General features: G+C 52.6%; 2 protein-coding genes across 3 annotated transcripts in view; one reads left to right on the plus strand and one right to left on the minus strand.

Moving 5' to 3' along the window:
- The first annotated feature begins 229 nt into the window (after positions 1-229).
- On the plus strand, positions 230-9,338 carry SNN (stannin). Its single transcript, XM_028117666.2, has 2 exons — positions 230-339; positions 6,310-9,338. Exon 2 carries the CDS (start codon positions 6,396-6,398, stop codon positions 6,657-6,659), a length of 264 nt encoding a protein of 87 aa, XP_027973467.1. The 5' UTR covers positions 230-339; positions 6,310-6,395; the 3' UTR covers positions 6,660-9,338.
- TXNDC11 (thioredoxin domain containing 11) overlaps positions 9,269-27,950 on the minus strand; it is a 57,977-nt gene continuing 39,295 nt past the window's right edge. The window contains exons 7-12 of one of the 2 annotated variants that reach the window (XM_028117663.2): positions 26,908-27,108; positions 20,890-21,682; positions 18,044-18,186; positions 17,400-17,509; positions 13,969-14,049; positions 9,269-10,019 (exon numbers count right to left, since the gene is read on the minus strand). In XM_028117663.2, the coding sequence (XP_027973464.1) occupies positions 9,374-10,019; positions 13,969-14,049; positions 17,400-17,509; positions 18,044-18,186; positions 20,890-21,682; positions 26,908-27,108 (1,974 nt within the window). In that variant the 3' untranslated portion in view covers positions 9,269-9,373. The remainder of the gene's footprint in view (positions 10,020-13,968; positions 14,050-17,399; positions 17,510-18,043; positions 18,187-20,889; positions 21,683-26,907; positions 27,109-27,950) is intronic. The other variant, XM_028117664.2, reaches the window with a different exon arrangement.

Here is a 27,950-nt window from a genome sequence, read left to right on the forward strand (position 1 = left end):
CACCCACCGGCGCCCAATCCGCGCGCGCCGAAGCCGAGTCCGCCCCCCGCCCCCAGAGCTGCCGGCTGCGCGCAGCCCCCGCCCCGCCGGGGCCGCCCCGGCCCTGCGCGCACGTGACCCCGCCCCGGCTCGCCCCGCCGTCCCAGCGCGGGCTTCCATTGGCCGCTTCGAGCGGGCCACACCTCTGGCCGGGGCGGAGCCGGAGATGCCCCGCCCGCCGCAGAGCGGGGCTCCTGCGTCCCGACGGTGCGCCGCGGCCGGACCGGGCTGGCTGGCGGGCGGAGCCGGGCCCGCGGGGCTGCTGCGGTACGATCGGACCGGGCTGCGGGCGGCGCAATGGTGAGCAGAGCCGGGCGGGCCGGGCGCTCGGGCCGGGCGCTCGGGCCGGGCGGGGGTTCGCGGGAGGGGAAGGGGCGGCCCCCGGTGGGCTGGGGGCGCGCGCGGGGCGGCTCAGCTGTGGGCCAGGGGGTTGGGGGGGGCGTCTCTGCGGCGGGGGAGGGGCAGCCCGGGCGGGGGCGCGGCTTCGGGAGGAGGGTCTGTTCCGGAGGACCGCGCCCGCGGGCGGGGGTTCTTTGTCCGCTGCGCTGCGGCGAAAACGGGACAAAGAAGGCGGCGGGGGGCGGCGGCCGCTTTGCGGGGAGCGGGTCTCTGCGCCCTCCCCCCCGTCCCCCAGTGCCTGCCCGCCACCGCGGCCCGCAGTTCCGCGCCCCAGGCCGGCCGCTGGCTTCCTCGGGACGCCTCGGGTTATTTAAAATTAACGGAGGAGGCGGGCGTCCTAGCATCCCCCAGGGTGGCCCGGAGGGCTTCGGGGGTTAGGGGTGGGAGCGCGGGTCCTGGCGACGTCTGGCGCCCATTACGCAGGTGGGGAAACTGAGGACGGGCCGCAGCGTTTGGTGCCGAGTTTCGTCGGCGGTGACTGCGCGGCGTGGGCATGACTGGGTATCGTGGTCCCCGTTTCTCGCCCCCCCCCCGCCCCAGTCGGGCCGGCTGGAGTTTCTTCTCCAGTTGTCGCCCCCCTCCAGCTGTCGCCCAGGGGGCCGAGCCCCTTCGTTCCTCTAGCCTCGCTCAGCTCCGTGGTGGAGTGGGGGAGACGGCGTCGCCTGGCAGGGTTAAATGAGATGGTGCGTCGAGCTCGCCTGGCACGGTTGCCTGCACGTTGCCCGCGCTCAGCACGCGGTAGCTGCCGGGGCGCCTGTCATCCCTGTGTCCCCAGCATCGAGCACTTGTCACCCATCCCCCCCGGGCGGGGGCCGCACTGGGGTTTACCTGACCCCTGGGCCTGAGGCAGGAGAGTGGGGAGGTGGGGGCCAAGAATATGACATTTTTGTGTCAGGGTTGAAATCTGGGATTCAGAATCCAGGCTGCCTGGGTTTGACTCCCTGTGCAGCTACTTTGAGCTATGTGACCTTGGGCAATTGACTTAACTTGCCACAGATTCTTTATCTGCAAAGTGGGCTTAATAACAACACTACAGTTGTTTTGAGGCTGAGCGGAGAGAGGATCTGTGTGAAGTGGAAGTGCTTAGCTTCTCCTCGTCTGGCACATAGTAGTCATTGGCAACTTTCGTTGGGCATCTGCTGTTATTACTAAAGTTGTTTGGCCAAGTGGGCTGACCCTGTGAGAATGACCAGTGGCTGATTCACAGGGTGGGGGCACCAGTCACAGGCCTGGGCCCCAGGAGACCCAGACTGACCTTGGGGCAGTCCCTGGGCTCGGTCTGCACCAGCTTCCTCTTCTGCCCCCAGGGAATCTAGGGGTTTCTAGTGCGAGCTTCCTCTTCTGGAGGATGGGGTGTGATTGGGTGGCCGATGGGAGGCCGAGATGACACTGGCTATATGGCTGCACACAGCCTCAGCCCCATAATGCTTTTTCCCATCTGCATCCTTGCTGTTCTTGGTCGGCAGGAGCCTTGTGCCATGTGTCCTTGGGTCCCAGTGCCTGCTTGGATCTGGCAGAGTAGATATTCCCCCTGCATCCTGACTCTGCCCAGTAGTGCCCTGTCCTCGGGCGGGCTTCAGCAGCCTGGTGACCCTGGACTTTAGAGCTTGTTTTTCTAGGAGCTGTGAGTGAGATCCGAGGGTCAGGCCACCCTTGGCCCGGGGAGGCAGGATTGAGGGTCCACGGAGCAGGAGGGTGGAGGATTGGTCCTGTATGTTTTGGGGGATCCAGATGGCCTCAGGTGCTAGCCTTCATCCTGACTGAGGGAATTCTCCAGGAGCTGCTACAGAGGTTGGGGGTGGGGAGGTATGTTCTGTCGCCCCCCCCCCCGCCCCCCGCGGAGCACTCAGAGCTTCCAGGCTCTTGGCTCCGCTCTGTCCACCAGGCTGGCCCCGGTCCTCTGCACTTGGAAGACCCCTTCCTTTGATCTCCTGGGCCCCACTTCTGGGGGTACATCCAGCATCCTGGCTCTTCAGTCTTGGGCAATGCACTCAAACTCTCTGTGCCTCAGTTTCCTTATCTGTAAAGTGGGACCGATACTGGTGAGCCGTGTTAGCCACAGGGTTGTTGGGAGGATGAAGCAAGTGTTTGGAATGGGTATTGAACTACTTTGATGATTGTTCTGAGAGGGTGCAGGTTTCCCACGCTCCATCCTGGGTGTCAACCCAGCCCAAGCTGTGGCATCCCTGTCCTACCCTGTGTGCTTGCCTGGATCAGGGTGAGGGGTCAGCTGACTTGCAGGAGATACCTTGGCTCGGAAGGGCATGAGGGAAGTCGGGAGAGGCAAAGCAAGTGGGTAGGGTCCAGCCTGGGCCACGGGGGTTCAGGGGGAACCAGCCGGCCACCGTCATGCTTCACATGTCCCCCGGGCTCTGATTCCCGGTGGCACCCCACTCTCCCTGCCTCCTAGCACGTGGAGACAGCTGCCCCTTCATGGGCTCAGACCTCTTGGGAATCCACCTGCCCTTGCACTCAGGCTGCCAGCTTCCTGGAGTCTATTGGGACAGGTGTGGGGACCCATGCGGAGGGTCCCGGGAGTGGCTTTGGGTTGGAGAGCGGGCTCGGGTGGGAGCCACCGACCACGATCCCCATGAGGGCAGGGGCCCCTCTAACTCATCACTGTCTCCGGGCTTGGAACACTCAGTGGGGATTTATCGAGCACCTACTGTGCACTGGTAATAGGGCTGGGGATCGAAATGGTAAAATGAAAGGCAATGGCAGGTGTGGGGTGGTGGGGCGTCTGGAGCCAGGGTGGTCTGGGAAGGTACCCTCCCAGAGGCACCCACGGAGAAAGCCCCGAATGGTAAGAAGGAGCCAGTCATGGGACAGTCAGGAAAAGAACATTCCAGGAAGAAGGAACAGAAAGTTTGAGGTGGGAGGGCAGGGAGGCTGTGAAGAAATCCAGGGAGGCAGGGAGTTTTGCTTCTCTGCTGATGCCAGGAAGGGTTTGATGTGAGCAGATTTTTTAAACCATCATTTCTCAGGAAATATTCACTGAGTGAATGCAGGGACAAACAACTCACTTGAGGGGAAGGGTGGCGCCAGTAAGCACAGGCCAGGCATGCCCATGGCCTGGTCAACCAGGCTCTGTGCACTTGGGGGTGAGAGTCCTCCTGGCCTGGGGCGGGGGCAGCAGATAGGGTTTTGCGGTCACCAGTCCTCTCAAAGGGTCCCTCTGAGCTGGGGCTGCCTCTGTCTCAGTTTCCCCATCAGTCCCAGGACCATGTGGCTTCCCCTTGAACTGGTAGGTGCCTCCTAGGCTCCCTGGCAGGTTTGGCCTTAGGGGTCCCCCCTCCTCAGGTCTTGCCGCCATTGTTTGATTTCCTGCTTCCTGCCCCCAAACACACATATACTTCCCCTTTTGAACTGATACTGCATTGCCTTCCTGTCCAGGAGCCTGGTAGGAGGGCAGGCACCCCAGCGGGTGCCGGACACAAGAGGGCCAGGGGAGGGACAAGGCAGGTGGGCGTCCTCTGTAGCAGGAAGAGGGGTTCACCCGGCACAGCCGGGGCGCTGTTGGGCGGGGCATGCGGCGCTGGGTACCTGTCCTGTCTGGAGGCCTGAGGGGACAGGCTGAGAGGGGTGGTGGGAGCTGATGGCAGCCCTGCTGGTGGCAGAGAGGAGGCCAGGATAGCCTGTGCACTTGGCAGCCCAGCAGTGTGCAGGGCCACTCCTGGAGCACACAGCCCGATGGGGGAGGCAGGTGCCAACCAGATGGCCATGCTGTGGAAGCCAGGGTTGCACACTGAAGCAAGCGCCCTGGAAGGAGGGCAGGAGTAGGTGCAGGTGCAGGTGCAGGATGAGGAGACCCTCCTGGGCTGCGGGGCCTGGCAGGCGTCCCTTCCTGACCTGGAGTTAACCAGGGCCCGCCAGGGTTTCTCACCCTCCGCACTGCTGATATTTGGGGCCGGATCTCTGTTAGTGGGGGCTGTCCCCTGCACCGTGGGATGTTAGCACTCCCCCTGGTCTCTGTCCACTCCATCCCAGGAAACCCTCCACTGCCGGTGGTGACGACAAAAATGTCTCCAGACATTGCCAGATGTCCCCTGGGAGGCACAGTGGCCCCAGCTGAGGCCCACTGAACCGGAGGAGGGGAGCAGAGCGTTGGGGCACAGAGACCTGTCTGGCTAAAGGCCTGGAGGTCAGTGTGGCCGGGGAGAAGCAGGGGGTGTGGGCGCAGCCTCTTGGGCCCCGTAGGACTTGAGGCTTTTCCTCTGGGCCACAGGGGCGTTGGCTACAGTGGACCCACACAGGTGGGCCACAGAGCCTGGTGGGAGTGACAGCCGCAGCCTGAGCCTGCAGCTGGTAACAGGGGTAGACGTCAGGGGTATCACCCCCCCCCCCGCCCAGGACGTCTATGCACATGTGGGCACAGCTGGCAGGGCCGTACTCGGGCGGAGGGCCCTGGACAGACTCCAGGGGCGTCGACTGAGCTGCCTTGGACCTTCAGGCATGCCTGGCCTTGGGTAGGCAGAGAGTCTCCTTGGTATGGGTAAGATCACTTCTCATTATGGCTGTTATTGCTCAAGGACGGCAGGTTCCATCCTGTCTGGAGGGAAAGCCTTCCCTTCCAAAGCTCTCTCCGTGTTGACGGCCATCTCTGCAGAGTTCAACAGCTAGCTCTTACTGAGCGCTGAGGGTGGCCCACGCGTTTCCCCACCCTCAGACGCTCGGGTGCTCACTACTCTTATTTGCTTCCTTTAGGGCGAGGAGGCCAAGTTAGAAAGTGCAGGGTCTTGGGACGCGGGGGAGCCGGCTGGCTCCAGCACCTGCAGCCTCAGTCGCCCGAGAGGGTCTGGGATTTTTCTGCCTGCTGGGCCTCCCAGTGCTGACTCCCCTGTGCCCCTCACCAGCCCCGTCCACAGAGGAGGAATCCGAGGCCCAGCGAGGTGCAGAGGCTTGTCTGAGGCAGGCAGCAGCCAGGAGGCGGCGGTCCAGCACACGCTCCTGCTGCCCACCGCCCTCAGCTCCTGCGCTTGCCCGCAGACCCTCCCCTGCCTCAGAGCCTTCGCCGATGCCATTCCCCTGCCAGGAATGCTCCTCCCCAGGGGCTGGCTCTTCCTGCTGCCTCAGCATTGGCCTCACCTCCCCGGGTATCGCCTGCCCCGCCCAACGTAGTGCCCTGGCACCCCGGCCCCTGTGTTCCTGGCATGGCATTGGCGTATTGACCCGTTTGCTGTCTGGGGCCCGCCCCTGCTGTCGCCTGCCCTCCCCCAGGCTGTCCTGAGTGCCTCCACGTTCCAGGACTGGGCTGCTGAAGGCTCTGCCCAGGCGGGTCACAGTTCTCTTGTGGACAAAGGCTGTCATCTGCTGCAGCCTCTCCCAGGTGTTCCGGAAGACTTGGTTGGGTTACATATGTCGCCCCTTGGAGCAAGGGACTGAGGTCATTTCCCTGCTTTCCATTCCCTCGTGTCTGGCTGTCACGGAGTACTGGCTCCTCTTGTCCCTGGGCAGTTCCTGAACACCTCGTGTGGCTGGGCTCTCAGAACATTCTTCTCGTACAGACCCTCTTCCCGCTTCCAGGGGGACTGCAGTGAGGTTGCAGGTCATGGGCCCACTTCCCTGCATCTCTGGTTCCTTGGCTGAGCGAGGGTGACTTCTGTCTGGTAGCAGAAGCACTGATGGTGTCAGGGGTAGGAAGTGGAAGTGGGCTGTTGGGAGCGAAGGGAATGCTCATGACGTCATGTGCTAGAAACAGCGAAAGCCATCCGGCATGTTTTTCACTAGGATGAGGGCAGGATGGTCAGGCTTAAGACCTGATTAAAAAGAGCCCCTATGGGAGAGGTCCTCCCACCCCGGCTGCCCCAAGCTTAGGAGCTGTCAGGGCCCTGTGGAGTCCCCGGTGGAGCCTCACCCTGCTTTGTCTTTCAGGGCTCTCGGGTCCAGCCTGGGTTCCAGCCTCGCTGAGCAGACGGCCCCACGAGCTTCCTCCTGCGGAAGCTCCCCAGGCGCTGACCATGTCTATTATGGACCACAGCCCCACCACGGGCGTGGTCACGGTCATCGTCATCCTCATCGCCATCGCTGCCCTGGGGGCCTTGATCCTGGGATGCTGGTGCTACCTGCGCCTGCAGCACATCAGCCAGTCGGAAGACGAGGAGAGCATCGTGGGCGATGGCGAGACCAAGGAGCCCTTCCTACTGGTGCAGTACTCCGCCAAGGGACCGTGCGGGGAGAGAAAGGCCAAGCTGACCCCACACGGCCCAGACGTCCACGGCTGAGCTGGGATGCAGAGGCTCCGAGGCCTGTTTGCAGCCGGCTGAGAGGCATGGGGAGGAGCAGAACCACAGATGTGCTGCTGGGGAAGGCTTGACACCTGCCGGCATGGCCTGGCTGGGCTTCATCACCGCATGCACTGGCTCCCGAGGCCTTGGCCGTCCTTAGCCGGGACGCCTCCTGGTGGGACTGCCCATTGCAGGCAGTGGGCAGGCCTGACCTTGCCGGGGCTCACGACCCCGTAGCGCTTTTGTTACTTGAATGTTGAGCTGAGCCTGTTTTTGATGGAGCTACTACTGTAACACGTGAACTCACAAACCTGTGAACTGTAAATAGGCCCCGGAAGCATGTGCTGAAGCCCTTTTTTGCTGATTTTTAAAAATCCCGTGTAGAGCACATGGGACAGACTATAGTCATGATAAGCTGACTCAAGGCTGGGGGGCGGGGTCTTAGACATGGAAGGCCCACACTGCACTTGGCCGGGGCCTCTAATATATACGTGTGTATGTGTGTGGGCAGAGGACGGGACATGTCTGTTTTAGGTCTCGTGGCTGACCAGCTGGGGTGCTTTGGTGATCTGTGCTTGGTTAGCAACGGATGGAAGAACCACGCCCCCCACCCCTTCGGTCACAAAATAACCAGTTCCTGTTGAGAGTGGAGTTAACTGCAAGGAAGCCGCCGCCGCTGCTTGAGAGCCGGTGAAGGACGAGCCGGGGCCCGCGTCCCGAGGGCTGCCAGGCGGCCTGGTGGCAGAGCAGTTTCTTGAGCATGCTGAGCACTCTCCCCCGCCACTGCTGTCCCCCCCTCGCCCCGCCCCAGCATTACTCGTCATAAGCTTTGGTAGGAACACCAGTGCCCGTGGTGGCTACCTTTATCTGAAACCCAGCTGGCCCAGCAAAGAGGAAATGGTGTTTTTTGTTTGTTGTTCTATTTAATACTTTCTGCACTGAAGGGGCAGGGGAGGAAATCTTGAGGGTCCCCCCTCCTCCTTTTCATGCATTAGTCTCCTTTCTTCTCCGAGCACCACCCATCTGCTGGGTACTGGACTTCACTTGCCCCAGCGGGCCACCTAGGAGAGTCTCCCAACCCTGCTCCAAGAGCCCCAAGTGCATGAGCACCCAGGAGAGCCCCCTGGGACGGCGGCCTGACAGCCCGCCCTTAGTGGGCCCCGGGGGAGGGCGCGGCGGGTAGAGTTTCAGGTTCAGGATGGGGTTCCCATGAAGATGGGGCCAGCACCCCCACAACCTGCATCTCCAAGGTGTCCCTTGTGTATACTTCAGTGAACCTGCTGAGATTGTTAATCCCACCGCCGTAAAGCACATTCTCCACTATCGTGATTAAAACATGGCTTGTGTAGGCATCCTTGGTAATAAACTGGAGGCCGGCGTGGGCTTAGCCGCGGAGCACTGGTCGGGCTGATGGCAGGTCCTCTGGCCTCACTCAAGTCTCTAACAAGCATGTGGAACTCATAATCTGCTTTCCGGAACCCCAAGGAGAGAGCTTAGGGAACACTTCGTTTCAGCAGCATACCCTTCAATTGGGGGTCAAACATGAAGTGTTAGCTTGCAGGATGGGAGAAGGGTAGCTCAGTAGCGTCTGAGCTGTAGGCAGGAAGGAGACGCCCCAGGGGGCTACTGAGGAGCCCCTGCAAGGCAGCTGGGCCTTAGCACAGGAGACACGTCCCTGGCCCCTAAAACGGGGATGGCCAAGCCTGAGAGGCCGGAGACCCTCAGAGGCCCCCTGGGCCGGAGGGGGCCAGCACTCTCAAAGGCGCCCCCTGGAAGATCTGGGAGAAGGCTGGCTTTCTGGTGAAGGACCCTGGAGACCAACGTGGAAGGTGTAGGGGTGTCTGATCCGTTCCACTCACATCTCAGAACTTCCAGGCTTTCTACCTCTACTTTCCGCAGCCAGCAGCACACACCCAGGCTGTCTTCACCTGGGGAACCGAGGAACCCCAGCCCTAGGCTGTCCCTGAACGTGATGGCTTGACTGTCAGACTTGCCCTAAGGTTTGAACCGGTGGCAGTGAAATTCTGGTTTTGAAATGATGAACCTTCACTTTTCTCCTGGGTTTCACTCCTGGGGGTTCCTCATCCCACCTCCGCCCCGGTTGCCAGGGGCAACATCTTTGCAGTAACAGGGCCGGATCAGGGTTGCAGGCTGCGGGGGGGTGGGGGGGGCACGCACAGATGGGGGTCTCTGTGAGGCAAGTGGGAGTGCCCAGAGAGGCAGCGAACAACCACATAATAGCGCTCACTGTTCCTATTGATCAATAGCTACTATTTTTAGCGTAGACGCCAGAACCACACACTCACATGGCTTAGTTAAGTTATGACCTCTCATTGAATTCTTTCTGAATAGCCCCACTGTTGTGTTCTGGTCTCCTGATGGGTCAGTCAGGAAATCAACCTTTCATCCCTCATGTCATCACAGAAGCAACAGTCGGGGAATGGGGAGGGAACTCTGACACTGAGCCACGAAAATACAGACTAACTTTTCAGACAAATGTTCAAATGGACTGTGTTACTGTTTCTGTCTCCAAGCTACCAAGTTTGTGCAATAAGTGGAAGGGATGTCATCCCTGTTCAATAAACGCTGAATGACATTCAACCTGATTTTCTAGACCACTGAGAAAATCTTTATTTACAATAAATTTCAATAAAATTTGCATAAATATATTCCCAATGTACAGTTTTCACCTCTGATTTCTTCACGTCATTTTAAAAGTCTGTCCTGTTCTCCTTGCTCCTTTCGGACGCCAGCGTGGAGCTGCTGTTGGAAGGCGGAGGGGTGCTGCCAGGTAGCCGGGGGGGACCCGGAGGCTCAGGGTGGTCAGAGCCGGCCTCCCGTGGGGGAGGGAGGGTTTCGGCTCCATCCTTGCCCTCCAGCTTCCGCTCCATGGTTGCCACCAGGATCTTGAGCCACGTGTTCTCGGTGAGGAGGTCTTCCGAGGCGTCGGCCAGCTCCTGGAGCTTACGGGCCACCCCCTCGAGCTCGCGGGTCTTCTGCTCGTACAGGGCCTGCAGCTGCCGACTGTGCAGCTGGAGCAGGCTGTGCTGCTTCTCCAGGGTCTGCTGCTGCCAGAGCAGCCGATGCTCGTCCCTGCGCGCGCTGGACAGCTGGGCCTCCACCTGCACCTGCGCGCGCTGAAGGGTGCTGATTTCCGCCCTCAGCTTCCGGATCTCTCTCTCCAAGTGGGAGATGTGCCCCTGCTGGAAGACTGCCTCACTCTGAAGACACTCTTTGGTAGGAGGGTTAGCTAAGTTCTGGGGGACGGAAGCAGGGTCTGAGTGATGCAAAATGAACCTCAGCAGATTAGGAAGGGTGATGGGAAGGTCTTCGGGGTATTTCACACTACGGTCCTTTCTGGAGAGAAAGGGAAAGGAGTCAAAGGTGAGAGTCCTGTCAACATCCGTAGACCAAACCACACCACAACCGAAGGTCGGGCTGCTTACTTCCCACCAAAAGACATTCCGAGGATTTTACTTAATGAAAGTCAGCGGGGAAAATGTTATCTGGGCAAAAACTTTTCTATGAAGCTGAAGATGTCCCATGTGCTCATTCTGTAATTAAGGTGGCTTATCTCAAATATGTGTTTGTTCCTAAGGACAAAGAGTCCAGTTTCTGATAACAACCTTCCAAGAAAGACAGGAAGCTCCCAGACCCAAGCCTCAAGCCAGGGATGGAGGGCACCGGCAGCGCGTGGTCAACGGGGCCTCTGCAAGCTCTGAGAGGCTCAGGGGTGTGTAAGGAAGGATATCCTGGGGGAGGATGTCACCCGTGTCACTCTGTGGCTGTCAACAGTGCTTGGTGCAATAGGAAAGACTGAACACTCAGCCAGATTCCTTCCACCAGCATTTATTACACATTATCCAAGGCAGGAGTTCTTAACTGGGGGTGACTATAACCCCCCAGGGGCATTTGGCAACATCTGGAGACATTTTTATTACCACGATGGAGGAGGTATCACTCAAGCCCTGACCCGATACAAAGACCAACCAAGGGACTCCGAGAAATTAAGGTCACCCCGCCCTGAAAGCACAGAATAAGGAAGGAAAGTGACGTATGAAGGGGGTTCCCCCAAAGCTCTGTTGCAAGTCCTGATGTAGAAAATTCCTTTTTAGAAGCTGTCATTTAACTGTCTGATAACCAACATTTCTGCCACATATGGGCCCCAGAGCCGCCTGCCGGGCACACTCACAAGGCTGCCGCTCACGATCCTAGGCGCCCAGACAGGTGACCCCTCTGCCCCCCTGCACTGCCTCATTTCTGTAAAAGGGGTAATAAACACATCGTCGCTCTCACGGGACTGCTGTTCAGATGACACGAATTAACCTAATGATGAGTGTTAGCTGAAAAACAATCATATCATTCCTTAAAAAACCAAGAAACCATTAAAAGCTTACACACCCTCTCCACACACAAAGCCAGTGGTCAAATATCTAAGAACAGACCAAAAGTGTTCTGCCGATGGATAGCTCTTTCCCAGTGAAAGAAGAATCACAGGGAAATTAAAATCACACATGCCCCGTTTTATACATTTACAGAGACTTTCAGATACATGGACTAGTCAAATATGTGGAGTAAGTATATAACCACACCCTTCCTGAAAGCATGGTTTTCTTCACAGAGAGACACTTGCTTCGAGCTGGGGACTCCCAGCCTTTCAACAGACGACTGAAAACCCCCGGGTCCCTATGAGGTGTGGGCGAGGAACGACGACGAGTAGACAAGCGGAGGCTGGCTCCGCCCCTGAGCCGTGCAGCACAAACCTGGTCTCACAGGACAGAGGAGCTGAATCCCCAGGAGAGAGCTGCCAAGGTGCCTTAGTGTGTGTGCATTTACAGGACTGAGAATGACACCTGTCAGCACGCTATTCTAGAGTCCAGTCCCTGGAGCAATCTCTGTGAATCCACCGAACCCGTGTGCTGAATGGCTTTCCAACTTTCTAGGAGTAGCAAGGACACAAGGTGTGAACAAACTTCCACAAAGGAATCATTTTGGAAGTGGAGTCATAAAAGGCCCCACGGTGTGCATCTGCTCTCAATCTGCTAGGAGTGTGTTCACGCACCTCTAGCACCTAAACGGCTAGATGAAAACATGAGGAACAGGATATAAGGCCTCTACTCCAAAGAAGGGAGTAGGAGAGTGGGGGCAGGCGGGCTGCTCCCTTCCCAGGGCCCACATTACAGTAAACCACCGCAGCCCCGGGACATCCTCAGCCATGGCCCGGCCAGAGCACCTGACTTCCGCAACGTCACACAGAGTGGTGCGAGCAGAGCGGCTCCAAGACACCCCTGCACAGAAGAGCCGGACCTGCAGGGGCAGGAGGGGCACAGCCATTCCATGTGGCTTCTCTCTTCCATGACTATAAAACACATGCTCGCTGGGGACCAGCTGCAAAGCAAACAAGGCGCAGCCCTCACATCACCTGGAATCCTCCTCCAAAAGAACTGTCAACATCTTGACATTTCCCCTACTTGCCGCACACATTTGAACCTAGTGCACGTGCAAACTTCTCTTTTATCAAAACCCACATATTCTCTTCACTAAAAATAACATAAGCATATGCATCGTGAAAAAGACCTTTTTCATTTCCTCTCTTGCAAGCGGTCAGCTCCTGCCCATGGCCCATGTACACCTTCTGGCCCATTATGTCCAACACTCAACTTGAACCAGCTGACGAGGAGCTTACTTCATTGCTGAATACTCTGTTTTTAGGAAATAAGAAAAATTCCATTCCTGAGCAGTAAGGCTTTGGTTTCCCAAGCTCTGCATACCAAACAAAGAGCTGGGCTGTCTTCTCATATCCAGTATTTACTTCCTTGACTTTTCAATGGGGAGGGGCTGCAGGGAACACCAACACGCATCCCCACAGTGACATCAGGTGGCTTCCCGATGAAAGCTCGGCCCCCCGCACAGCCTGACTCAGTCTCCCAAACACGATTCCCTGTCTCTCTCTCTTGCTCTCTCTCAATACATACTCCTACATTCTAGTTGCTGAGAACATCGCCATGCAAAGGCATGTGCTGGGTGTTATGACTTTACCGCTTTCCCAGACTATGTTTGAAATTCCAAAACCAGGCTTCATTAGACTTCATGCCCGACCTCCATCCCACACAGATGAAATTGCTAGTGTTAGTGCCCAGGATCCCTTGACTGTGTGGCACTTTAAATGCTTCTTAGAAGGAAAAAGGTTCATCACGACAGTTAACAGAACAGGATGAGTCACTCTCCGTTTTTAGTGTTTGATGTGACAGGACCCTACTACCCCAGGAAGTATTCCAGCAAAAATTCCTTGAGATAAAGAGGAAAAAACAAGGAAATGATTCAATCTCTAGGAAGGAAGCACGCTCCTGGAGAAACAGAAAGTATGGCAGTGGCTACAATGAACAGCAGAAGTGAGTGCAGGAGATGAGAACAGGAGACATCACATGTATGACTTAGGAACTTCACTAAGATAATCCTGCAAATGCTTCCCCCTGGAAAGATACTGTCAGAGCCGGGTGACCGGTCCCTGAGGACCCATTCTTTTATAAACAAAAGGGAATCTTTTTTTAAAACAGGGCAGAACATCTGGTTTATCAGGCTTTCAAAGGCCAAGAGTCAATTTCCCTTTTAGCAAAACATCCTCATCTAACATTTCCTAATTGCCAAGTTAGGCTGTCCCCTTTGCTTATGTCCCACCCCTGTCTACTGGGCTTTCAGGGTAGTTACTGTCATCACTGAATTTGGGAGTCCGCTTAGACAAATGTGAAGACATCAAGGTGACAGCCCCAGGGCAGACGTTCACTGAAGTCTGCACACCTGGGGAGAAGGCTCCTTGAATCCCAGGAATGGGGTGCAGTGGGGAGAAGAGTCTCCATTTCCAACTTGCACAAGAGGCACAAGGTGCTCATCAGCAGGACCCAATGGAAAATGACACACGTGAAAGCCTGGGGCAAGCAGGGCCTCACATCCGGGGGCTCAATGAGCGACTATCCTGCCCCACGTGAATGCGGCTCTTTGCTTTCAATCCACTGTAGTATGCTCCTAAGGCCAAGAAGGCAAACGAGTCCTGATGGCCACATTCACGTTTGTGAGAACACACGCTCTGGGAGGGGAAAGTTCTCACCAAAACCACATCCGACCTCGTGATGCCAAAGCCCTTTTACCCTTGGTCCCTAATGGCACATTTTTTGAACAATGTATTTTATTCATAATAGTTTAGTAATAGCTAATGATTTGCATTTCACTTTTCTGAAGTGCCTTAAACCCATTTCATTTTCAGCAAAAGAATCCCATCCACCCAAATACTGAAAAAATTCAGCATTACCTGTTGCAGGGAAAAAATAAGACAGTGGGAAGACGGTCGACCATAAATTCCCAAGGAAGGTCATTCTGAGACACATCAATCCTGGCAAAGGGAAAGATGAGAAAAAGTAAAAGATCAGCCCAAGACACTCCACCCTGAAAGAAGCTTCTCCGATAAGAGAAGAGACTGGAACATTTGCTGTGGCCACACTGACCAGCCCCTCATAGTCAGTGCACTGCCAATGCAAGCTGGCTGCAACTCAGGCAAGAAGAACTGATGCTTCCAGAACATGTAACTTTCCACCTCACTTACAGAGTGGAAGGGACATGTCCTCAGAGTAAAAATGAGCTTTCCAAACAAAACAGAACAAAACAAAAAACCATCTCACTGACACCTTGGGAGCAGTCCACCCACCTGACGGGATCTGGTCAAGTAGTTTAATCCCTGAATTGGCTCTGGAAAAAGGAAATCACTGTGCAAAATACATCAAGCCTCTGAAGACATAAGAAAGCTGGAAAATAAAGATTACACTCTATTTTATATTTATATTTTGTAAATCTGGAGGGAGGCCACAAAACCTGTATTTTTTAGCAGATTTTAGATTAATTTTCTAACGCAGAAAATGACAAAAAATGACACCCATGTTCAACTACCCACCCTGTGCTTTATTACTATTGAAGGAGGCAGCAGCCCCCAACCCCAGCCCGCAGGGATCGCTCAGGTGGTGCAGAAACAAAAAAACAAAAAAACATCCTAGAAGGAGGGAGCAGACCACAGAGGGCCACTTGGCCAGGAGGCTCCAATGTCAATCATCACAAACAATGCATACAAAAGATGGCAATTTTTTGCATCACTAACTTGATACAAGTTTCCAGAAAGTATAATGGGGGGTGGGAGTGAATCAGTGCCATGTATTTGTCCAGAAGGATGACCAAATTATAATCGTTTCAAACAACTGAACAAAACAGCACTCCTCCCTCTGCCTGGGACAGCCTGCCTAAAACATCAGAGTTCCGTTTTTTAAACAAGTGGCATTGAACGCTTTAGTCTATCATCAAATACTTTTCTTCTCCTGAGTTCTACTTCAAAAAAATTTTAATTTGAAAGAAAAACATCATCGTAAACATCCACTCAGAATTCCACTGGGCTAATCAGGACCTTCTTTCTGGGATTCTCATTCGGGCTTGGTGTATATGCCTCCGATTGTGAAGAGCGGCACTTGTCCATCTCATATGCGATTCTTTTCAATTAATTATATGAAAAGCATTGCTCTCACAAATGGGTCAAAATCCCATCAAACTCCCAGCCACAATTGACTTAGCTGTGGCTCTCCTGTTGGACATAAACCATGCCACAGTGTCACGCTCCTCTCCAAGCCCTAGTTCCTTAATTCCCCAAAGTGAAATTAACTGGGGCAAAAATGTTAACTATTTTTGTGCTTTCTTACAAATGCTGCTAACATGCTTTCCAAAAAGGTTACGCCCAATTCATGAGCTAGGTCTGACTGTGCCAACTTCACTTTATCAACACAAGATGCTGTCACTTAAAAGCATCTGTTAGTAAGTGTAAATGACACTTTGTTATTGTTTTAATTCACACTTATTAGACTGTAATCTCCATACTTGTTTACTTATACTCTCCTCCTCCTCCAGGAGAAACCTACTCAAGTCTTTTCTTCACCCAGGAGTCCCTCCCAGCTGTGTCTCCCCTGCCCCCCAGCTGGTTTTTCAGTGTGGTAGAACACACATAAAATGTCCCAGCCCGACCATTTCTGAGTGCAGAGCTCAGCAGTGATAAGTGCACTCATAATGGGGTGCATCCATCACTACCACCCAACTCCCCAACCATTTCTTCATCCTGCAAAACGGAGACCCTCTATCCATCCAACAGCTCCCCACTCCCCTGCACCCACCATCTACTTTCTGTCTCTGTGAATCTGACTCCTCTGGGTGCCTCACATCCCTTCAGTCACACAGTATGTGTCCTTTTTTTTTTTTTTTTTTTTAAAGATTTTGTTTATTTAAAAGAGAGAGTGTGAGCACAAGCAGGGGTGGGGAGGGGCAGGGGGAGAAGCAGACTCCCCACTGAGCACGGAGCACTGAGTAGGGCTGGATCCCAAGACCCTGAGATCATGACCTGAGCCAAAGGCAGACGCTTAACCGACTGGGCCACCCAGGTGCCCGTGTCCTCTTGTACCTTTGTACTTCATTTAGCACTGAGTCCTCAGGGTTCATCCATGTTGTAGCAGGTGTCAGAATGTCCCTCCTTTTTAAGGCTGAAGAACATTCCCCTGTGTGGACAACCGCATTCTCCTCTTGGCAGTTCCTTAAGCCTTTGTTCTTTCTCAGGGTCTGGAGTATGAACACCTGATTCTGAGTCCTGGTCCCTCACTTACAGGCAGTGTGACTCTGGGCAAGTTACCTACCCTCTCTGTGACTCAGTTTCCTCCTCCGTAAAAAGAGATCCTAAGACCTGCTTCACTGAGTGTTCCAACGAGCAGGGCAGATAAGATGTATAAAGAAAAATCTCATGGCACAGTAACTCCTCAAATTTGGCTCTAATCATCACTTATAGCAGATCCAGTGGGTGAAATACAGATGCTGTAAAATACAGCTACTGCCCTTTTTTAAAGCCTACCTTCCTCACTTCTCTCATTGAGCCCTTTTCTAGTGGAATCTGTTTATCTTTAATTATTTTTTTGTAACTGCTTCACTTTGGAAAGTTCCCATCTCTTGAAGGAACTAGCAAACCCAACATTCTATGTTCTATTTTTTCCTATGATTTAATCTTTTATATTTAATTCTGTCTGGAAGGCTGAAGTCTAAACAACGCCCCCCCCCTTACCCCAAACAGCTTAGTACCTTTTCCAAAAACTCTTTATTTGAGGCTTGTTTTTTACAAAACAATGATTTAAAAATTGTTTTGCTTACTACAGAGGCCATGTCCGGTTACCCACAGAATCACAAAACTAGAACACATAGTTATCAACCAATCCTTCCTCCTAATTTTAGCAGTGAGGAGGGAAACTAAACCTGGTAGAGAGATTTGCTCCAGGTCCCAGGGTCGGTCGGCAGCACACTGGGGACCTGTCCCCTTTCACTAGGCCGAGGCCCCAGTGCCATGCAAGTCCGTGGGCACCCTTCCCATGGTATTCCGGAGAGTTGGCCAATCCGAGGGTTATCCTAGCAACTAGGTCGGCACTGCTCCCCCCCTCACCCTTCCATGAATTCAATCAGGGCTAAACAATATTCGACACCATGGAAGGAACACTCAGAACTCATCAGGAAAACTTCGGTTTCAGTAAGGTTTTGCTCATGGCTTTAAACTGACAATTAAATCACACCAAGTTTTACCCAAGGTTAACGAACAACGGGCAGACCCTTGCAAACCATATGGCTAAGCCGTAAGGAAGGAAGACAGGCACAGGCCCGGAGTGTCGCAGGCTCCCTTACCTTGCCACAGTGAATGTATCCGTCGGCAGGAGGCGAGCTAGCTGGATAAACACATGATTGAGGGATGGACAGAAGCCGCACCACTGTGTGTAATAAAGCAGCAAAACGTCCTGGGGGAAGGGAAGACGGCTGTTACTGGCACCTAGGAAATGGGCTCACGTCCTCATTGTGCTTAGAACCCAGCAGGCATTCAAGAAATGCTGCTTATGCACCAATGATGAAAAATTTTATTTTTAGATCTTTCCAATTATGTGCTTTCTTTTTTTTTTAAGATTTTATTTATTTATTTGACAGAGAGGGCGAGAGAGCACAAGCAGGGGGAGCAGGAGAAGGAGAGGGAGAAGCAGGCTTCCCGCCGAACAGGGAGCCCGATGTGGGGCTCAATCCCAGGACCCTAGGATCATGACCCGAGCCAAAGACAGATGCCCAACCATCTGAGCCACCGAGGCACCCCATTATGTGCTTTCTTTAAGGACTTTTTGCAGTTAGAAAACCAGCATGTAACTCATGCGTGTTGTGCTAGAAGACTGCCATGTGATTAATCTGCACATCAAACCTGAATGCTCACCCCCACAACTGAGGCTCTGGGGATTATTTTAATAGGGAGAGATGGCATGATTTCTGCCTCTCTCATGATTCCATACCTGTTTTTGAAGGACCACTTCCCAAAAGGTATCAGTTGTCACTTCAGTGATTAGATGCTGAGAAGGGTACTGGGCAGAGTCACTTCCAATGAGATGCCTTTTCAGGGGACTGTAAAGAATGCTGAAGTTTTGAATAAAAGACTCTAAAAATAAAGAGAAAATGAGATCAGCTCTTCGCTAAGTACTGGGAGAGTAGCTGGCCTACTTTAAACTCTACATTTAAAAAAACTGGGCTGGCTTCACAGGCTTGCATTTTTAACACTTCACCTACAGGCAAAACCCTGAACGCACCAGGCGGGGATTTCGGTAACAAAATGCCGCATAATGTCAGATGCTCTAGTATTTACAGACTAGGAATTCTCCTTTTTTTTCTAACAGGATCTGTCCACAGATAGACACCCGAGACTGCACAGATCATCATGGCACAATCTTTAAGAGATTTCAACCTACGATCGCAAGACCACTAAACATCACTACAAAGACAGTTACCACACAACCTGCCGCAAGGGGACAGGTGTCTCTCATGTTTATTCGAGTTCTTCAAGTTTCCTTTTTGAAAGTTTAGGAAAAATAAACTCAATCATATTTAGTGGGAAAACCTATAAATAAAACCCACAAGCAATCTGAAAACCTAACTTGAACTGAGAGCTTTTCCCTCCCCATAAACTCCAGTGTCCTCAGATTGCTTGGTTGTCTGTCCAAAGCAGGACTGATCTGCTGCGTTCTCCCTTCTTTCTCCTACTTCTAACTCTCCATTTTGAGGTCCTGATCCATAGTGATGTGTTCCACAGAGGAAGGAGAAGTGAAGGGTGTCATGTGCATACTAAAGAGAGGTCATTGTCTTGCATGTGAGTTACTTACTTGGCTAGGTTTCTGAAACATAAAACCAAAAATTCTCTCATGTGAACAAACCCTAAATCCCTAAACTGGCCCAGAGAAGCTGACTGAAGAGTCAACTCTGCAAACCAACGACACACAGGCACTTTTTCACAAGGACCCTTACAAATGTCACCAACTACAGGACAAAGAAAAACTGAGCTAGACGTATGTTTCAGAGTAGATACAGAAGATCAAAAGCAATCTGAAGAAGGCTTCTTTCAGATGACCATTAAATTCAAATTGAACACCATTATGAGCTCACTGAATGCTAAGTATTACTGAACAGAATTATGAAGTCTAATAAACACTCTAAAACCACAGGCTTGTTTCACTTTAAGAAAACTTGGGAGTTGCCTGGGTGGCTCAGTGGGTTAAGTGTCTGCCCTCCGCCCAGGTCATGATCACAGAGTCCTGGGACCAAGCCCTGTGTCAGGATCCCTGCTCAGCGGGGAGCCTGCTTCTCCCTCTCCCCACCCCTACTCCCCACTCCTGCTCTCTTTTGTTATCTAATAAATAAATTTAAAAATCTTAAAAAAAAAAAAAAGGAAAGAAAACTCAGTATACCAAAATGTAACTTTAGAAAACACAAATCAGGAACAATTTGTAGTATCAATAGAGAATGCAATTCATAAAGCAACTGGTCACAGGGTTCCTCTGAACACTCAGGAGCTTCACATTTATAATATATAATTTGATGGGGCACCTGGGTGGCTCAGACGGTTAAGCATCTGCCTTTGGCTCAGGTCATGATCCCGGGGTCCTGGGATTGAGCCCTGCATCAGGCTCCCTGCTGAGTGGGGAGCCTGCTTCTCCCTCTCCCTGCTGCTCCCCCTGCTTGTACTCTCTCCCTAATAAAAAATCTTAAAATATATATATATATATATATTTTATATATATATATGTGTGTGTATATATGTGTGTGTGTGTGTGTGTGTGTATATATATATATATATAATTTGACATGGGAAAAAAAAAATCAACATTTACATAAGCCTCTCCAAAAGTGTCAAATATCAGAAGTAAGCTTCACCGGGGCTTAAAAGAAGACAGCTAAAAGGACTATTATTTAGGGGGCTTTGAGTTTACTCTTGCTTTCATACTCTCTAAAACTTGGAAGTAAAAAGGTTTCTCTCCCTACCAAATTCCTCCTGTCTCCATTTGGCAAACACTGACTTTCCCCGTGTTTCCACTGAGGCTGAACTAACACGGCTTTTGAATTCTCACTTCCTTGTGTGGACATCAAGGATGTCAGCAAAGTCCTGGGAACAGGACAGCATGGGTTAGTTCACTGCTGCTGCCAAGCCCCAGCAGCAAGCTCGCGGATGTTTTCCCATCACGGGACTCCCCACCCCCAAAGCGGGTTTTTGCTGGTTTGCAACGGGACATTTGTTTGTTGCCCTTGATGCTTCTTTGTTACAATCTAGACACAGAAGATGACAGCAGCATCTGTCAAGGAGGTATACACAGCAAGAGAACAAATTAGGTCTGGTGGACTTGATACCTGTACATCCCAACCTGTGAGACCAAAGGGAGGACAGGTGGTTCTACGTTTCACTGCTTCCTGTTTAAGCTCCTTTAGAGAGGCGCTGCCATGGGGGTCCCATTCATCAGCCCCCCGGGATGCTCGTAGCCTTTCCTGCGGCCAGGTGCCCATCCCATGTAGCTCACTGCAACTCAGAAACGGGACAGGCACTGCCAATCTGGAACGCTGGACTCCTATCCCCCCCAAACCCCCAGGGGCTACAAGACAAACTTATCCAAAATCTGGAGTTAGGAAGTTTCTGTTCCCTTTAATACAAAAATTAGCTTCTTTTAAAATGATGACCAACTACAGTCTAAAGATTTCAAATGAGCTACAGAACTGACATCCCCCCATGACCAGATGTACTGAGATCCCTGGATAAAAGTTACCAGTAATAAGTTAAGCAATACTTTTTTATGTTGGGGAAGGAAACTGCCCACAGTACCTAGGGTGAACTTCATAAGAGCTTGTTTTGGATCCAAGATATAGTGAGACTCTTCTTTCACATCAACAATTGTGGCAAATTCCTTCACCCGAGTGGTGCTCGGAGCCCCCAGCCTCTCTGCATATAACCAAAACAAATTTGAATCCAAAAGGTAGATGTTCAGGGTCTTGTTGGTTCTGCAGCTCAGGCCTGTGAAGTTTGTGCTACTCACGTCCACTTCAGGAAAGAGATACCTGTTCTCCTCAATGTGAGGAACGGAGCCTGGGGGATCGGCCTCACATTTCTTCTCGAGGGAAGAAAACGCGACGGTCGGGGTTTCAAAGACACCTTGTCCAGAATCAATGAAGCCCGTCACGGCCCTGTTTATGGTCCTGCAACATGCAGTGTAATAGCTGAAGGGGCTGTAGGAACTCAGAAAATTGCTGCATTCTATGCTGCCCGACGCCACATGATAAAAGGTCTGCTCCTTGAGGTAGAAAGAATCCAAAGCTGCCGCCATCTCAAAAAAGCTGCACTGTGGCATGCCGACCGAGCTCGGCCTGACGCCTCCCGCGCTCTGGTTGACACACAGCTCACAGACGTTGTGGGTCCTGGAGACGGAGTGCCACTGGGGCAGCACCACGGTGTTGCAGCAGGGGGATGCCGTGATCAGCGGCGGCTCCGGTAGCTGCGCGGGGGGCTCAGGCGCCAGAGGCCTGAACACCGGGGCATCCACTCGCCGCAGGTGCTGAAGGAGCCGCTCCACCACCTGGTCCCTGTGACAGTTGTTGTACTCCAAGGCCACTTCGGTGATCTGAAACACAGGGCGGAGCTCATGAGAGGCGCAGCGATGGTGGAGGTAGGGAGCCCACAGCCATCGGGCCCAGGCAGCATCCTGGTCCGATTCACCAGGAGCCCGGGCCGGCTCTTCCGCTTACTCCATCAAACAGGAAAGCATTACCCCAAAGCTATGAATGAAGAGGCCTGGATTACCTTTCAGAACATGTCACTCTATTAACAGTGAGCCACCTGTGGGGAGCAGGAAGGGGTCTTAGAGGCAGACGTCTCCATCCACCACACGACGAGAGCCAAACTCCCCCCCTGCAACATACCTCCAGGCTGAGGGGCCACTCTTCCATACGTACGATGTCTTCTTCACCTTTACTAACAGTCTAAAAATGTCCCAAACACCTCATGAGTGGATCACAGTATTTCACAGCATACCTGTTTCCAAATAAATTCACACCTCACAGGAGGCTACAAATTCAACCTGTTCCAAACCATATTTATCCATCCTGTCTTCCCCCATAACCTCCTCCCCACCCTGTGCTGCCCTCTCTGGGAAAACAGCATCACAAAGTGGGAATGGTGATCCCTCGAGCCCCAACTTCCCCTCTGCGTCCGCACGAGCTTCAAGCCCCGCCACCTCTGACTTCAGCTACAAAGCCGGCCCCTTCGTGTCCCCATAGCCACGGCCTCAATTCAGGCCCTCAGTCGTCACAGACCACCACCACGTGTTCTCCCCTGCCTCACTCAGCCTCCACACTATCACTATTAATTTTAAAATTACCACCCTAAGCACAGCACTCTTCTGCCAAATGACATTCGATGGCTCCCTACTACCTGGAAGATAAAACCTAACACAGTCTAGCCTGCATCTGCCTTTCCAGGGTCACCCCACCCTCTTTAGAGTAGGCCTGGCCAGGACCTCCTCCATCCGACAAACCTCAATACTGTCCCCAAGGCCCAATAGCAGGGTGGCTGCTTCAGTAAAGCTAACGCCGCCTCCCCCACCTCACCTGGGAGTTCAGCTCTGCCTCTTCAGGGCCCCAAAGCCCTTCCCACAGAGTCTCACAAGTGTCTGCTCAGATGCCCCTCTTCCCCACAAGCTTATGGACCCTCACGGGTAGAAACCCTGTTTGATTTCTCCTGTTCTCCCCAGAGCCAGGCACAGAACAAATGCACAAGAAGATCTGGTGAATGAATGGCATCTCAGGGTAACATACACACTCCCACTTCCTGGGGAGATTAACCACTTTACCCTTAGATCAGTACTAGCCCGGTTAGATTTACATTTCATTCTAAGACTACCTCCAAACAATACCTTTCACTACCCACCCCAGGTTCATAAGAAAAACAAGCAAGTCATTATAATCCAAAGGCATTTGCTCCACCTACTGTCTAAAATAGAATCACGTGCTCATTTGGATCAAATCTTGCCAGTTAGTTAAAAGGTGTTAAGTCACTCGGGATTTTGTTTCATTCAAGTGTGTGTGTGTGTGTGTGTGTGTGTGTAAAGCCACTTAGTGAGTACTTTTCCAATTTCAAAAAAAACTCCAAATTTTATATACGGTATTTATAGAGAGTGTTAATTCGAGACATATGCATTTGTACAGAAATATAAACTGAATAGTTCTCAGGCATAAGAAAAGATCACTTTAGATGATAAACCAGTGTTTCCTTTTCTCCCCCCACACAAAGCGTCTCAGCCCTCTCTGGAAAAGGCTCTGACAGCACAGCACACTAATAAGGTCAGGCCCATAGGATCCACAGGAGCCCAGCTGCCCTCTGGCCCCATCTGGGCACTGCTCTGGACCCAAACACACAATGGATTACCATTCCCACCTGTGCCCCCGCCCACCCCTCCAAAAACCCCACAAAAATTCAAGTATTTACTGCAATCTTTTACAAGAAGTCCAAGGAGGAGTATACTAAGGACAGCAGGGGTCCTTAAAGGGTCTTCTCTCCTCATCTCTTTTCACAACACTGCTTATAAGCAAAGCAGCCACGTAAAGGATATTTTTAATTGAAGAAAATATTTTGTATAGAGTAATGCTCTTAAAAAAAGAGAGGAATTCTTACTTTTCTCCTATAAATTGAACTAGTTTTTACTTTCACATTCCTTTCACACCCGGGGCAGTTTTGACAATGCAAGTCCAGTTCCATCTTTACATGTGAAACGCTTAAGGTCATACTTAATTTCACATGAACTACTGAGGAAAATCTGGCAAAGAACTTCAACGATTTGTGCTGTAAATGCTTTCTTCCATTTTCTTTAATCAGACAAATGTTTAAGCCAGAACAAGACAACCATGACCTTGCTCGTGAGGCTCACACACTGTGAACGTGTCAGAGCGGCGCTGTGAAAGTGGAATCGAGGCACACGGACTCTTTGCTGGCTGCAGGGAGCACGTCTTCTGAGCAGCACACTGGGTCATCCTATGACCTCTCCAGGACCCTCTGCAGAGACACAGGGGGCCAGCGGCCTGACGCTCAGCTCTCCCGTGGGGGTGCTGGGGGGCGCTGCGTGTGTGTCGGCAGCTGCCGGTCCCAAACCGGGGCTCACAAGGGAGCCGGCATAAAGCCGTCCTCTCGTGTGCCCCCCACCACACTCCCCACTACAGCTGCCTCAAAACCTGCTGCCTGGCAAGCCCCGACGCTACCACCCTCATGGGACGCTGACCTCTCTCCACAACGTAAGCTTCCTCAACTGCCTGCCCAACTGGGCCTCGAGGTGGGCATAGGAAAAAGGCTTAAGGCTTAAACTCTCCTGTGCTTGACGAGCTGATGAGCTTAGAACTCAGCCTGGGAATGTCCAAGTGTGCTGTTCCCCAACCCACCCAACCCAACCCTGACGGCTTCCTTACCCCCTGCTCACACACCCCACTTCCCGTCCCCACCAGCACCCAAGCTCCAGACTTTACTACTTCCCACACTCCTGGAACACTGCTGCCTGGAAAACGCCAAGCATGGGAACACGACTCTGCGGACATCTCTCCTTTGTCGGTGACACTGTGCTGGCCACGCTAAACCCTGGAGTCCTCAAAGTCTCACCCAACGGCCTCTCCTCTTCAGGCTTTCCACCTGGGTCTTCTCCAGGCAGCCCCTCCGGGGGCCACACAACCCGCACCACTTGCTAACACTGAACCCGCAGCAACCTCCCTACCGCCGTGCCTCTGCTCAGGCTGCGCCTTCCCTTACGTTTCCTTCAACCCATCCACATCCTGGCCACCCCAAAAGTCTGTCCCCCATCCCTGCCCTGCCCACAGCCTCAGCTTCCTGGCACAGAGCCCTCTCTCCTCCAGTTCCTCCTGAGCCGGGCCTGGAACTGACCTTCCTCCACCCTGAATTAATTGAAAGCAAGCTCCTCCTGCCCCTACTGGACAAGCCTCTGAGACCACGAGGGTAAGGCTGCGTCTTATCCATCTTTCTCCCCCATGGCTCCCTGACACAGTGCTCCATAAACATTTGCTAAACTGACCTAAAATGAAAAGGGAAATGTACTGCACAGAACACTTTACTTGGCTAATAAAGAAGCCATAATACCGCTGAGATGCCATTTGGTTTTCAACAATCTCAACCATACACTGAGGTTGGGGAATCCACTCACCTTGCAGGGACACCCTGAACTCTGAGGAAAGAGCCACAGGAACAAAGAGATTTAAAAAAGAAGAAGAAGGGGCGCCTGGGTGGCTCAGATGGTTAAGCGTCTGCCTTCGGCTCAGGTCATGATCCCAGGGTCCTGGGATCAAGTCCCGCATCGGGCTCCCTGCTCCGCAGGAGCCTGCTTCTCCCTCTGCCTGTCTCTCTGTCTCTCATGAATAAATAAATAAAATCTTTAAAAATAAATAAATAAATAAATAATAAAAAAGAAGAAGAAGAAGGCCTGGCCATAGATGGAGGAGTCAGGGGAGAGAAGGGAAACACTGAGCCAGGGAAAAAGGCAAGAAAGCTAGCGTCCTCCCACCAGGGGCCTAAATCCAACCACAATCCCCTGAACAGAGGACCGGCTCCAGTCACAAAATACTACCCCACCCAGGACGCTTACTTGCCCAAATCAGACAAGATAGACTTCTCCACAAAGAAATTTTAAAAGTCCAAGTAAAAATCCCAAACCATAGCTAATGCTGTGGTTAAAAACCCCACCTTTCCTACAAAGAGCCTTATGACTCTTAATAGTAGATGCAGTAAAGGCCTAGTAATTTGGGAGAATGCCTTAGTTCATAAACTATCCGTGTAGTGAAGATTTTCTCAAGAAAATAAGTCTTATTACTTCAAGTCCTCCCTAATCAGAGGAGAAGAAACAAAGCTATTTCATTTCTCTCGTTTCTTCCTCAAAGCCAGAGTAGCATCAGGGGTAACAACTCTCACAATGAGGCTCCAGAGTAGCAAAGTCAGGGGTCCGGCTGGGCAAGAGGCCAGTCTCCCTGCCGCCTCCAGGCAGACCATCAGGCTCACGCAGAGGGGCTCGGAGAGAGGCAGTGTCTGGTTAGCCCGGCCAGTGCTACACTGGCTGTCTGAAATTGGTTTTGGCCAGTTAAGGGATCCTTGAGGGAAGGAAAAAATAAACCCCCCAGTAAATCCAATTTAGCAATCCCAGGTACTCTCTGGTAATTGTTATTACTCTTTCTAAGTGCCTCCAAATGATCCATGTATAAAATCAACTCCCACCCAGAGAGCGTAAGTGCACCAGCCGAAACAGGAAAAGCAGAGGGAGGGGCAGACTCCTGACAGCGTCCGCCTCTGGAAACAGCTCTGCTTATCTTCACAAGAAAGGCTTAGAGAAACAAGGGAGCCCAGTATCACCACTGCCGCTCCCGGCTGCCAGGGGTTGAGGTCGGCCAGGGCTGGCAGTCAGGCCCAACCCCCCGACAATGGCCACCCCCGAGGCCACCCCGCACCCTGCCTGTGCTGCAGTCCAGCCCCTCTACGCCACTCCTGCAGCCGGTCATGGCGGGACGGAGGACTTCTGGTCCCACCCTGGGGAGGCGCAGCTCAGACAGGCCTGTTCTCGCCGACTCCCCCAGACCCGAGCAGCTGTCCGTCAACGTGGCCAGAGAGGCCACGGTGGGTCCTACCCCCGGCACCCACTCTCCTGCCCACTTACGGGAGGAAGGAGTAATGGCGCAGAAATGCAGCGGCAGCTGCTGGCAGGCTCTCGGCTCCTGGCGGAAATCACTGTGAACCAGGAGCGAGACGTCCAAGTTCATGAGGCTTTCCTGCTCCCTAGGAGATACCTTTTAACATTATGACTCTTACCTCATCTATTAAAGGGTGGCTTTCGGCTAAAGGATTAAAAGGTAGAAATACAAGAAGCGCCGGCCCCTTCTTGAGCTCATTGTTCAGCAGGAGGCTCTTGCCGCCGTGCGGCCGCAGCCATCGCAGGAGCGCCTCTCGATTCTCTAAGGCCCACTTATGGATGTTCTCTGCCGTGTAGTTGACGGCCTCCCTGCGAAAGACCTGCGAAGGACAACACAGGGAGGGCTGAAGGCAGGGCAGGCTCAGGAGGCCCCAACCACCCCACCACTGCCCAGCTGCAGACAAAACGACTCAGGGACGTGACCTGCCCCTGCTCCTCCAGACACAGCGTTTCCTCACAAGTGGTTGGAAAGAGCAGAAGCGGCTGCAGAGAGGTGACTTCCAGGTCACAGATGCCTCCTGTCCCCTTCAGCTGACTCGTCTACCACTGAAGAACTCTCCCGATCTGCTGCTGGCAACAATGACCTCTTTCACCCTGGCCAAAGGGAGCTATTACATTTTACTGGGTTCTTATACAAGGATTATTGTAAAAGGATAATGAACACCTACAGGAACGGAAGTTATAAAGTCAAGGATCATTTAGATTTTTACAGTGGTTCCTCAAAACTTGGCTCATAATGGCGGGAAGAGCCTCCTCTCCTCCCCCCCGCCCCGGTTAGGGCAGACCTTTGTATCTGTTCTGGTCCCCTGTACCCCCAGTGACTAGAAGAACACCTGGCACACAGCAGGAACTCAACAAATACTTGAAAGAATCCACAAATGACCCACAACTTGTACAAGCCCACAGATCACACTTATATGTACAGAATGAAGGAAAGAGACACTTAGATTTTTGTGCTTTGTTTCTCTGTAACAACCAAAGTAGGTCAACATAAAATTATGTTTGAAATTCCAAAAATATGCATCACTGGGTTTCAAATGAAACTCCCCAAAAAAGTGCTTTGGAGGGTTCCACAAAATGAGATCTTTTACACGCTCCAAAACAGAGAATTAAATTGCCTCGTGACAAAGATGTCCACTGGTTTTATGTTAAAATACTGGTA

Source organism: Eumetopias jubatus, unplaced genomic scaffold, assembly GCF_037043125.1.
Source record: "Eumetopias jubatus isolate StellerSeaLion01/CBP00866 unplaced genomic scaffold, mEumJub1_p1.0 scaffold_12, whole genome shotgun sequence".
Lineage (NCBI taxonomy): Eukaryota > Metazoa > Chordata > Mammalia > Carnivora > Otariidae > Eumetopias > Eumetopias jubatus.